Below are 14,019 nucleotides of genomic sequence, written 5' to 3' on the forward strand. Positions count from 1 at the left end.
TAAATCACTCGAAAGGTTGAGCCTTTGCCTAAAGGGTTGTAAAATGCAGCTTTGTTTTATTATTTTTATTTTTTGTTTTCAAAAATATTTTTCATTTTTTAATATTTATTTATTTTTTATTTGTTTCAATTAATATTGTTTTAAATTTCTGTACCACTTGAAATTATTCTGTTATTTTATTTTTTATTTTTCAAAAATATTTTTCTTGTTTTTAAATATTTATTTTAGTTTTTTATTCAGTTAATATTGTTTTAAATTTTTTAAAAATTTTTAATTGTTTTTTTAATATTTCCTTTTTTTCTTTTTGTATATACATATACTTTTTATAGCATCATTTTAAATATAATTTTTTTTACATATTTGTCTTATTATTTTAATCTTTTGTTTCTTTTTTCTAAAATATTGCTTATATTTTTTTCATGTTTATTTTGTTTTTATTTTTTATTCATTTAATATTGTGTTAAATTTGTTTTTGAAATTTAATTTTTTTTACTATTTCCTTTTTGATTTTTTATAGCATCATTTTAAATATAATTTTTTTACATATTTGTCTTATTTTATTTTTTTGTTTTCAAAACTATTTTTCATATTTTTTTATGCAATTAATAGTTTTAAATTTTTTAATTGTTTTTTTAATAGTTCCTTTTTTCTTTTTGTATATACATACATATACTTTTTTTATAGCATCATTTTAATTTTTTTCATATTTGTCTTATTACTGTAATCTTTTTTCCCTTTTTCATTGCTCACATTTTTTAATATTTATTTTATTTTATTTATTTACTTTTTTTTAATAATGCCCCCTTTTTTTCAGTCAATATATTTAAAAAAATTGTAATTGTAATTTAACCATTACAAGCTTAAATTAAGTTGCTTTGATCGAATATTTATAACGCAGTTGTAGAATAAACAGTGGTTTTAGTTGGGATTTTTGGTGTAGGAAACTTGTTACTTGTACGTTAAATTAATTTTTTATATAAAAAATATAATATAAAAATGTGAGGTGATTAGTGACCGTTAGTCGATGATTATTCAGAAATCGTGAGATGCGGTCTGAGATGTGATATAGGTTTCAGAAAAACACGACACGCAAGAATGGCACAATTACGCAGAAAACACTTTAGTGAGTAGAAATACTTTGATTGAATATAAATTTTTTTTTTTTTGCATTGTGTAAATGCACTTTTTTCCACATCCTACAAGTTTTTGTTAAATTTAAACAATGTTTGTAAATTTCATGCCCTGAAGATGATCTCAACAAAGATCGAAAGTTTGGCACGGTAAAGAAAATGTTTTTCTGAAACCTACATCACACCAGATCGCATCTCACGATTTCTGAATAGTAATATAAAAAAAGTTTTTCTACCTGGTTATACTGTTTACTTCCGTTTATAGTTTAATAGTGAACTCCGTTTAGATCTTTTTCCTTGTTTTTAATAATTCTATATAAATATAGGTAAATAAAAGAAAGTGTGTTCGTGAACTGACTTTCTAATGCTTAATTTCTAAATTCGGAAAGGACCGGGAAGGTGAGCCCAGTTACCTGTGCTATTCTCAAGACTGTACTTGACAGTTCATAAGTTGTCAGAAATTTTCCATGTGCTGAAGGACAATCCAGTGTCAATAATTAAATCCCTTTTATCTCACCTTCCTGCTTGTATTTTATTATTTTTATTTGCCGCCCAGAAAGTTGTTTTACATTAATTAAATAAAAAAAGGACTATGTGATGATTTGTTGACGTCACATACTAAAGAATGCAGGTAACAGAATAAAAGAGAAATGTCTTGATAAACAACGGGCTTTTTCAGGGAGTTTCGGGCTCCCCTCCCAATGGAAAAGTGAAAAACTGGTCAAAAAATAGGAAGTCGGCGAGAAGAAAATGAAGGAGACGGTTTGTTAGTTTTTCCTCTAAAATCGGGCGATAAAGAACAAAGAAAATGGACAGCACGGAATACGAACTGGTGAGGAATATGACTCTTCTATTTTTCTTCGAGAAATTAATGGACAAAGGCGGCCCGAGGACGCTGCACGACTTGAGCTGTCAGTTCGGGGCCAGGGGATTCACAAAAGAGATGAGACAAATCGCGGGTGGGTCCCAGTCCGGCCTCAAAAAGTTTCTTTCCCAACACCCTTCCTTGTTCACTGTCGAGGGTGATGTCGTTTACATAAATTCCTACAGCTTTTCAGCCGACACGACTGACCCCGGCCAGCCCGGCAAGAGGGATTACGCCAAAGAAGCCGTTGAGTACTTTTCTAACAAGCTGAGACAGTACGGCGAAGGGACCGAAGTTCCCATAATGAGTCTGTTAGGGCACAGGTCTCAGGCTTCACCAGTCGTCAGGCATATATCCGGGCAACATATCAAAGAGTTCAGAGACTTCCTGTGCCGCTACCCGGAGAGCTTTATCGTCACGGAGGATACCGTCATGCTGAAAGAGTACGAGGGCAAAGAGCCGAGGCCTTTTCACGAATTGAAGGAGGAGAAGGTTGACTCGGCGACGACGTCCAGACTTGTTGCTTTCTTCAAGCAGTGTATAGATATGAAAGGTCCCTTAATCGTTGACCAGTTGTTCCATCACGTTGAGACTTTTTTCCAGGAGGAGGTCTGGTCGGCTCAGTTCAAAACACCCCAGGACCTGTCGACCTTCTTAAAAATGCATTCGAACCTGTTCAATGTGCAGTCGAATCTTGTCACGAACATCTGCCAGCCTAAGAATCTGGATTGTACCTTAAACGCAAAAAAGGAGGCTAACAACAACGACAACAATGTAAACAATAACCAACTACCACTGAGTCCTCCTTCACCCAAGGAGGTCACCAACCACCTGAAGAACATGTCATTAAAGCAACGCGTCAACAGCCTTGTCATGAAGACACTAGCAGATAATACGGAGAAAGACAGGAATCTAGCGGCGATGTCTGTCAATGGGGAGAATTGGAAAGCTAAAGTGTTACAGAACACCAAAGTGATAGCGAACGTCAAAGAGTGTAGCAATCTTGTCGACGAATTGATGAACAGCGGGGAGGCCATATCGTTCGACTGCGAAGGGATCAATTTGGGAACAAAGGGACAGTTGACTTTGTTCCAGATCGGCGATGCTCTTGGACATGCGTATATTTTTGATCTTGTCACCTGTCCCAATCTCGTTGAAGCTGGTGGTTTAAAGAAACTCCTCTTGTCTCAGAAAATCGTTAAGGTAATAAAATGTTCTTTTATAACCAAATAAAATTTGAATTGAAATAAAAAGTTAAATATATTTGTTTCTCCTTGTAGAGACCTCACACTCTCTGGTTGAAAATTCAACTGATCAGTTAGCCCTAGAGTACCTTACATTAATATTTAATTTTAAATATATCATATTGAAATATATAATACATTTATACTTTTATCATTGACAGGAATTTTTTTTTCCTTCAGGTCATCCATGACTGCAGGAATGACAGTGTCAATCTTTACAACCAATATGGCATTATCCTTCAAAATGTTTTTGATACACAGGTAATTTTTTTTAAATTAAAAAGCAAATAAAGAATAAAAAGACAATGGGTGTGTTGTCTAAGCCATTCAGTTACGTTAAGCCATGTTTTAATGTTGAAGTATAAAGGATAAGTCAGAATAACACAACTGTTGTATTTATAATTATGCTATATCTTGATTGCAAAATAAGGAAAGAACTTTTCTCATGTGAAACTTGTGGCAATTCAAAAATATATTTTTTAATTTATATTAGCAGAGTATTGTAGGGAGCACCGACGCTCTATGCATTATTGCTAAGTGATAAGAGAATAATCAGTGAACGTGGTTAACTGCTGTTTGTGTAGGGGAACAAATTCAATAAACAAATTTATTGTTACACTGGACTGTCTTAATTTGGTAACATACATCAAAAAGAAAAGTCATACAATCAAGGCAAGTCAGCTACGACTCAATTCTGGGATGAGCTTATTCACAAGAGGACTTAACCAAATGATGCTCGCCAATGCCAATTTCCACATCATCCAGCATCTTCATCCTGCAGTTTTCTGGGTCCCCGACAGTTGATTTGTCATATGGCTGTCCTTGCTAGCTGAGTCCCAGACAGAGTGTAGCTTCTTGACTGCTCTGATTTAGTTCTCGATCTTCCAGTTGACTGACTTTACAACTCCAAAGCATCCCCTTTTATATCGGTTTCACAACCAGGATAGGGGAGGAAAGGAACAGCTTAGTTGAATCAACCAAACTGCCTCGCTGAATGAGGCCTAACTCCTCGGATGTTTTTTCTGCAGTCCTCAAGAGAAGCAAAGTTTTTCCATTAATAGTTTTTTCAGAAGCCTGAAGTGAAACTCTGAAGGTGCAATGTCAAACAAATGTGGTGGGTGGGTTTAGCCCGACCAATTTCTGGTGCATCTGCAAAAATATGTAGGGCAAACATTACCCCGGTGGAAAACCATTTAGCCAATTCATTAAATTCACTTAATTTCGTGGTCCGCTTGACCAATTAATACATTAAATTAATTAAGGTTTTTAGTTGAGATGAAAAAAGTTAATGGCACGAGCGGGATTCGAACCCACGATCTTCGGCTGGATACGCCGCTGCTCTACCACTTGAGCTATCGTGACCTCGATCCACTCGGACATCAACTTCCTATCTCAACCCCACCTGATGAGTTTTCCCTCCTTTTTGCCATTTTTCAACATGCCATTTAGCCAATGTTGGTCATTTTTGGTTATTTGATGACTCTAATTGCTCCAATTGTATGAAAATTACACTAGAATTAACAGTTTGGTTGGGAAGAATTTTATAATAGTCAACATTACTTCTTAGGGTGAAACCGGGCTTTTGGAGTTGCTAACTATGGGTTACTGATTTTTCTGCAAGGTTTTCTTATCTGAACTTAGTTTTAAAGGACTTACTTTTCAACCCCAGTTATCAATCCTTTCAATGGGTCATTTACATTGCATTTTAGGGGGGAAGGACTGATGGTGAGCTATCCACTAAAATCTTCTCATTTATAAGGACTACATAAATCGCTCTGACAAACTTATCCAGTTGCTCTCTGATGCATCAAAACACTTGTACGATAAGTGTAATGATATCTCATTCGTTGAGAGTATTTATGACTAAAGATTGATTTTGGTTGGCGTCAACAGTAGAAGGATGACCAGAGCGTTTTGTGTCCTCTAAATCAAAACTTATGAACCTCTTACACCATTACACATTACATATTTTCTGAGCAGTTTCCTTTGCAGTTAAAAAAAATTCCAATAAATTACAAAAATACACTATTTTTTCCTCTTTATTATTTAAAGGTCATGAAATGAGGATTTGCAAATCACTTCGAAAAAATACGAGATATCAAACAAAAATTACAATTAAAAACAACTTTTCAAAGTGTAAACAACAATGATTAAATAAGCATTGGTTTAAAACAAAAAATAAATAAAATCTAATTATTGGAAAACACTACGAAATTAGTTTACAACCCAATACTTTCATCAATTTCTTATTGTGTGGTTTAAATATATGTGGTTTCCACAGGTGTCACTTACTGGTTATGACTTTTTCATTGTGTGTGGTGATTAGTGACCGTTAATCGATAATTATTCAGAAATCGTGAGATGCGGTGTGATGTTGGTTTCAGAAAAACATTTTCTTTATCGTGCCAACATTTCGATCTTTCTATATTGAGATCATCTTCAGGGCCTGGGATTTACAAACATTGTTTACATTTAACAAATACATTTAGGATGTGGAAAAGTGAATTTATACAATGCAAAATATATTTTTTTTACAGGCCCTGAAAATGATCTCAATATAGAAAGATCGAAACATTGGCACGATAAAGAAAATGTTTTTCTGAAACCTACATCGCACCAGACCGCATCTCACGATTTCTGAATAATTTTCTTTTTCATTGTCTTTTGCTTGTAACTGTTACAGATTTATGTTTCTTTAAAAAAAAAAAGTTTCGAGAAAATATTATTGAATATGACATTGTGACACTTAAGGTATTTTGCCAATCAATTAATAGTTGAGTCCTTAAGATCTACCTCATATCTTTTTTTTAAATCTTTTTATGTAAAGTTACGAGCGGGACACTAATTTTTCAACTCAACCAGACTTTACATAAAAATTATAAATCAATTTAAATCATTATTTTGGTTAAATATGACAAACTAAAAAACTCTTATCTAATATTGGTGTAGGCCAGAGGGATGCCAGATATCGTGGCGCTTTTATATCCTTGCTGTTGTAATATTGTCGATTTCTTTGGGCAGGCTTAATTGCTTAATAGCAATTAATTCAGCCAAAATACTGGTAGTCGACCAGAAAGAGCATATAGTTTACCTTATTATAAGAAGCCCAACCGACTTGATGGTTTAACATTGACTCGTCCGTAAATTTAAAGTATTTCACAATTTCTAAATAATTTTAAATTATAAGACATTTCACCCTCCCGACCGGACTATTGCAATCAGGACTTCTGATGCTAAAGAAGCTATAAAAAAGATGATAAAGGATAAATGGCAGTGTCAGTGGGCAGGGTCATCTGAGAGGCTCCTTCATGTTTAAGTGCACGACCTGTTCATGGCCCCCTCCCCCAAGGTTCTGCGCCATAAAGAAGGAATAGCTCATCAGATTAAGAATAGGTCATATGTGGTTGACACATGGGCACTAGCTGGTGGGCCAATCCCCCCGCAGGTGTCCGTTATGCAGAGAAAAGTTGCTCGATGTGTCCCATATAGTCGAAACGTGTTGTGCCTTGGCTCCCTACAGTAGGCATGCCGCCAGATTTAAAGAGGGTTCTCGGACACAGCAGCGAGTTTCAGGGTACCCCATTCTACTTTTTAAGAGAATTGGGAAATTTTTATTGCACATAGAAGTTAAGTTTTCTATTTCTGTGTGTTGTATGAGTGATTGTATTTATTGGTGTGAATGGGGAGGGGCTGATGGTGAAGTAGCTTCTCCATCGCCTCTCAAGTTGTGTGTATGACTTGTGCTGATGGCGGAAATTTTATAAAAATACCCCATCGACCCTAATCTAGATTAGTTTATTGTAGTGAACAGGTAGATGAAGGAATATCGAGTACTCCATCCACCAAACAGTATGTGTGTGATTAATGTGTATAGGTATGAATGTGTGGTGATTAGTGACCATTAATCGATATTTATTTAGAAATCGTGAGATGCGGTCTGGTGTGATGTAGGTTTCAGAAAAACATTTTCTTTATCGTGCCAACGTTTTGATCTTTATTGAGATCATCTTCAGGGCCTGGGATTTACAAACATTGTGTACATAGAACAGTTACATTTTGGATGTGGAAAAGTGAATTTATACAATGCAAAATATATTTTTTATATATTCAATCAAAGTATTGACACTTTGAGTGAGTAGAAATATTTCGTATCGTTATATAATATCGTCGTATATATAATATCGTTGGCACGATAAAGAAAATGTTTTTCTGAAACCTACATCACACCAAACCGCATCTCACGATTTCTAAATAAATAGGTATGAATGTATTTATTAGTGTGATTGTGTGTATCGAGTGTGTAGTGATATTTTGCTATTGCTTCAGGGTTGAAATGACCAAGCTGTCGGATGCCTCTGTCAAAAAACAAAACAAAAATAATAATAAATCAACATTAATGAAACACTTATTTTTTTCTCTTCTTTAATATTTAAGCTGTTGGCACTTATTTGAACCATTCGTTGGGTGTCAAAGATAAAATGTACCCCTCTATCTACCCACTCGTATTGGTTGATTCACTAAAGAGGTTTGTGCAGATAAATTTATTCACTTATCTTCATTCCTGTGTTTGTATTAAAAGAGTGTATTATTTTTTTATTTCATTGCATAAATATGCCTTGTAATTTTGTCAAACTCAATCCATTGTAACAATTCACCTAAATATTCAAATACATGTTTGATAAATTTGAATATATCATTAAATTATCCAACATTCGGAACATAAATGTTTCTCATTCATGTTGTTCATTTCTGCATTAGTTTTTTTATTTTTACAATTTTTCTTAATTCTGTTTTAGGCCGCTCATGCTGTCATTCAGCTCCAACTGACTGGAAAACCAGTTTATAAAGTAAAGAATGTAAGCTTAAATGCTTTATATGAACTTTATGGTGCTCCGATCAACCCACAAAAAGAGGCATTGAAGGTGTTGTACCGGAGGGACCAAAGATTCTGGGCCCGGAGGCCACTGACGATGGACATGCTCTTATATGCAGCCGCCGACGTCTTGTCCCTAGTGCCCCATGTCTATACGTCAATGCTCAAAGGTTTGCGAAAGGACCTCGAACCCCTGCTCTGGAAGCTATCGGAGGAACAGGTCCTGATGCACATCCGTCCCAACGAGGTAAAAGAGAACAAAAAACAGAGGAAGGTCGAGAGCGAGATATCTGACCTTAGGGCCAAGCTGGCCTCTTCGGGTCAGACCGGCAGGAGTATTGTACTTAGCAACAGGGAAATCCGTCTACTCAAGTATGCAACATTATTTTACCCTATTCCCTTGTTAAAAAAGAAAACAAATCTTTTGAACAGCTTTGATTAATCTTTCTAACTTTGTATTAACAGGTGTATTGATTTGACTGTTGAAGAAAAAGACAAGTTAAAGTGGTCTAATAAAGTTGCTAGAAAACTAGAAAAATTAGAGTGCAAAAACAGGTAACATTAAAAAAAAAACCTTGGAAATTTATGTTATGATTATGCATTTTATTTTAGGGAAGGTGAAAATGAAATGCTAAGCCTTGATAGTATAAATAGTGAAAAGTCCACATCGTCTGAAAATTCTCTCTCAGGTAATATAATATTTTAGTGATAAATTTAACACATTTGTAATGATGCATGTATGCGCGTGTGTACATTTCACACCTACACACTAGGCCAAATAAAAATAAAATATAACTGGCATGTCTAAAATTGCATTGGCGAGTGTGTCAGTGGACTTAAGCGTATGTTCCCTTCTTTATAACGGTATTCAGGTTTTACTTAGGAATGCTCAATTTGTACAGTCAGGTTGCTCTATAGTTTGTACATTGTATGGGGCCTTAGCTCAAAGCTACGGTGTGAGTTTGATGGGGGTGCTCAGGTAAAGCAGTCAGGAGAGGAGAACCCCTGGCACAAAGGGCCCAGAGTGAGGATGGAAGATTATCATATAACCATTATTTCATTTTAGGAATAGTCTTAAATTGGCAGAGATGTATAGAAGGACCATAGGAAGGACTCTTGCCTGTTTGGCAGCTCTTTTTATATGCATCTATGGAGAGTGTGCATGTTCCCAGTCATTATCCTTCCTTTAACTTCTAACTTTTAATTAATTTCACTAGTTTTCGTGGTCCGCTTGACCAATTAATATCTTTCAATTAATTAAGGTTTTTAGTTGAGATAAAAAAGTCAGTGTCATGAGCGGGATTCGAACCCACGACCTTCGGCTAGATACGCCGCTGCTCTACCACTTGAGCTATCGTGACCTCGATCCACTCGGACACTAACTTCCCATCTCAACCCCACCTTTTGAATTTTCCCTCCTTTTTACCATTTTTCAAATGTCGTGTAATCTATTTGATTCTTGGCGACAAATGAAATGGCCACGGAGAGCTTTCGTGAAGGTATACTTCATTTTAACTTATTAAACTCACTAATTGAAAAATGGCAAAAAGGAGGGAAAATTCAAAAGGTTGGGTGCAGATGGGAAGTTAGTGTCCGAGTGGATCGAGGTCACGATAGCTCAAGTGGTACAGCAGCGGCGTATCTAGCCGAAGGTTGTAGGTTCGAATCCCTCTCGTGCCACTGACTTTTTTTCATCTCAACTAAAAACCTTAATTAATTGAAAGATATTAATTGGTCAAGCGGACCACGAAAACTAGTGAATTTAATAAGTTTAAATGAAGTATACGTTCACTAAAGCTGTCTGTGGCCATTTCATTTGTCGCCGAGAATCAAATTGATTACACGACATTTGAAAAATGGCAAAAAGGAGGGAAAATTCAAAAGGTGGTTTTTTTTCTTTTTATGAGGGTTCGCAACAGCAGAGGTCATATAAACCCTCAGGGTGCCGGTGTTTTTGAAAAAAAGCCCATTTGTAAGTATGTCGGGTTTGAATGCAGGGCCGCTGGATTCGAACCCAGGACCTTTACCTTACAGTGATGAGCGCCGTGTCAACGACTAAACCTTGAGGCCACTGACGCCCTTAAAGGTGGGGTTTAGATGGGAAGTTACTGCCCGAGTGGATCGAGGTCACGATAGCTCAAGTGGTAGAGTAGCGGTGTATCTAGCCGAAGATCGTGGGTTCGGACCCCACTCGTGACACTGACTTTTTTATCTCAACTAAAAACCTTGATTAATTGAAAGATATTAATTGGTCAAGCGGACCACGAAAACTAGTGAATTTAATAAGTGAAAATAAAGTATACCTTCACTAAAGCTCTCCATGGCCATTTCATTTGTCGCCAAGAATCAAATAGATTACACGACATTTGAAAAATGGTAAAAAGGAGGGAAAATTCAAAGGTGGGGTTGAAATGAGAATTTAGTGTCCGAGTGGGTCGAAGTTACGATAGCTCAAGTGGTAGAGCAGCGGCACATCTACCCAAAGATCGTGGGTTCGAATCCCACTCATGACATTGACTTTTTTATCTCAACTAAAAATCTTAATTAATTGAAAGCTTTAAATAATGCACTTTCAAAAGGATCTGTGGTTTCAATGTTAAAGTTTGTCTCCAATTGTTTAATATGATATTTTGCAGGTGAACCGAAAAGTTTAACCGAGTCGATGCAGTTGATGGATGAGCTCCTTTCCGACCCGGCGATTGACAGACTGGATAAAATCGAAAGGCTGGAGGCACTGTTGACCAGTGCAGTGAGTGCCAATTTAAGTGATTTAGGAAACAGCTGCCACTGTTCGTGTCATTCGAGTGTTCTCACTTCATCCGTGGCATGTCAGACGCTGTCAACAGGTGATATTGTGATCACAAACGTCTTCTGTAATGATGAAGAGAAAAATTCTAGGTCAAACGAAAGCCTGGTCTCTCATTAGTAGCTCGACACTCGGAACTCCCACAGTCTTTATTTATTTTATTGCGTTATTTTATTTTCTCGTCTATAATTAATTTATAGACTTGCAAATATGTTATCTTTTACAGCTTTTTAACAATTCGCATTGCACAAAGTAATAAATAGTTATTTTTAACTTGAAAAAAAGTTTTATTACTTTGTGTTGAAATGTTAGTTTAGGACGGGACCAAAGATTAACTAAAGATATCATATGCTCAATTAACTAAGAGTACAATTTTAACACTTGTTTTTTAAAGACCTAAAACACACTAGATTCATTAATTCTAGAAATAATTTGCACCTAATTGAACTCTTAGATTTTATTAGACTGGAAATTACTTTGGTCCCAGAAGTAAATACAACTGCCACATGACTCTTCTAGTGCCTAAACTGTTTTCCAGCAATAATGTAATTTAGATAAAATGTAGTGCTTCCGTGTATATTTTTCCAGAGAGTAAATGTACGTTTTTCTATAGTAATTCATTGAAAATTTTAAAGAAAAATTTGTTGAAAGTTAAAATTTTATTTATTAAAAACTTTATTATAATTTGTCCTTTATGATGTTAAAAGGTGTATGAAGTAAAAAAATATATATATCAAAATATTTAATTTTTTTGTCTTTTAAAGTTTATTCTCCATTATTTATGGGGTCTCGACTCACATTTATAGGATCATATTCCATCCATATGTTTAGTTTTAGAGAGTCCCTGTGGATATTGGTGATCAAAATTTGTTTATAGCATTTTTATGAGAGGGTTAAAAAAATATTTCACCCCCTAGTTTTTTAATGATATAGAAAAAAGAAAGATCTAATAAAAATTAATTCACCTTAATTTATTAATTTAATTATAAATTGTTTTAAAATATAAGGATACTTATTAGAATTGTAACCTGACAATATTGAATATATCGAAACTATATTTATGTAATTAACATTTTGAAAGCTACTTTGTACTTCATGTTGAAAAATTGTTAACCTTACTACTTATTGTTTGCAGTAAGAACAAATTTATTGTTTAAAAAAAGTAACAAAGAGCAGTAATGAATTTATATAAGAAACCTTGATAGAAAAAATTGTCATAATTTTCTAATTTAAGCTAACATAAAAACTAAATGTGCAATTTGTACTTACAGCAATACATAATTTATGAACTTTTCTTTGAATATCGATTGTCGAACACAAATTAATCACAATTATTTTGAAAGAAAAGGAAACATTGTGATACGTATTTATATTTTTTAAATTTGTCACAAAAATTGAATAAAATGCGCTTGGAATGTTGTTCTGCCTTGTAATATTATGGTAGTTGTTAGTATCAATTGAAATTCAAGGGCACAGGCAGCACTAATTTATTTATTAATCTTTTCCCTCCATATTTTATTTACCTGTTATTTTCATCAAGTTATCATTGTGAAAGTACCGTTATAAAATGGTTGTATTGCAATTTTTTTTTGTAGTATTACTAATTGTTTTTATTTGGTGACTAACCAGAAAAAGTGTAAATGGTTGTTAATAAAATATCGTTTGGTAAATTTTTAATTTTCCTAATGCTGACCATGTTACATTTTCTTTTATATGTACATGGAGAAATTGTAAAAGCAAGCTACTTGGGCCAAAGGGTATGCAAAATTAATTAAGGTTTTCAGTTGAGATAACAAGTCAATGGCACGAGCGAGATTCGAACCCACGATCTTCGGCTTGATACGCCGCTGCTCTACCACCTGAACTGTCGTGACCTCGATCCACTCGGACATCAACTTCCCATCTGAACCACAGCTTTTGAATTTTCCCTCCTTTTTGCCATTTTTCAAATTTTTATCAACTTGAAAACCTTAATTAATTGGTCAAGCGGACCACGAAACTAGTGAATTGGGTATGCAGAAAACTCGGTCACTAATTTTTTTTTAAATATAATTTTCTATTAAAACTGGAATTCAATCATTAATTTTTCAATGATATACAATATATTTATAATAAATAAGTGCACATTTTCTAAGGGACTGCAGTGGCTGAGTGATTAGGATGTCCCGGTCTGGGTTCGAATCCTGGCATAGCACATGGTTTTTTAATTGATCACAATACGAAAAGTGTTGGTTCGGACCTCTCATATCTATCCTCCAAGCACTGATTGGATGTTAACTGCACATGGGGAAAAGCATTTCGTTTTCTGGGGCGGGAACTTTATTTTTTACTAATTGATTTTCATTCACCTGTATGAACACACTAGGAAATTTTTTTATTGAATTTTTTTCAATAAAAAACTAGTATTCGGTGTTATCATCAGCATAGACTGGTTATGCATCCCCTCAAAACACAATAAATGCCTTATTTCCACTTGTACTATTTTTTCCAGTTTTTAGTGATGGTTTTTGTTTTTACAACTTATATTCATGATTTATTACATTACAATCTAAAACAAATCAAGATATCAAATTGTAAAGGCAAAATACAATTTTTAAAACCGTATATTTGTTATGATACAGTTTGTATTGGCACAGAATGTAGTTTTTTACAATACAAACATTAGTCATATTTTCTTTTCAAACATTTCCATTTTCAATATAAAATAAAAATTCACTATTTTTCGTCGTCCGCTAGACCAATTAATGTAATTCAATTAATTAAGGTTTTAAGTTGAGATCAAAAAAGTCAGTGTCACGAGTGGGATTCGAACCCACGACCCTCGGCTAGATATGCCGCTACTCTACCACTTGAGGTCACGAAAGCTCAAGTGGTAGAGTAGAGGCGTATCTAGCCGAGGGCCGTGGGTTCGAATCCCGCTTATGACACTGACCTTTTTATCTCAACTTAAAACCTTAATTAATTGAATTAAAGTAAAAATATTTTTAAAAAAAAGTTTCCCAGAATAAGCATGTAAATTTTTTACAACCTTCTTCAACCATTTTTCTTCTTATTCTTAAATTTTAAACAAGTTCAAAAAATTATAATTAATATTTCAATTA

The 14,019-nt window shown here is 34.5% G+C and overlaps 1 protein-coding gene across 1 annotated transcript; it reads left to right on the forward strand.

The window, feature by feature from the left end:
- The first annotated feature begins 1,762 nt into the window (after nt 1-1,762).
- LOC106667543 lies at nt 1,763-12,588 on the forward strand. Its single transcript, XM_014395593.2, has 6 exons — nt 1,763-3,198; nt 3,420-3,500; nt 8,036-8,484; nt 8,578-8,667; nt 8,725-8,801; nt 10,749-12,588. The coding sequence occupies exons 1-6, from the start codon at nt 1,939-1,941 to the stop codon at nt 11,036-11,038; spliced, it is 2,247 nt and encodes a 748-aa protein (XP_014251079.1). The 5' UTR covers nt 1,763-1,938; the 3' UTR covers nt 11,039-12,588.
- Nucleotides 12,589-14,019: the final 1,431 nt, after the last annotated feature.

The sequence above is a fragment of the Cimex lectularius genome, unplaced genomic scaffold (assembly GCF_000648675.2).
Source record: "Cimex lectularius strain Harlan isolate CLEC.00 unplaced genomic scaffold, Clec_2.1 scaffold150, whole genome shotgun sequence".
NCBI lineage: Eukaryota > Metazoa > Arthropoda > Insecta > Hemiptera > Cimicidae > Cimex > Cimex lectularius.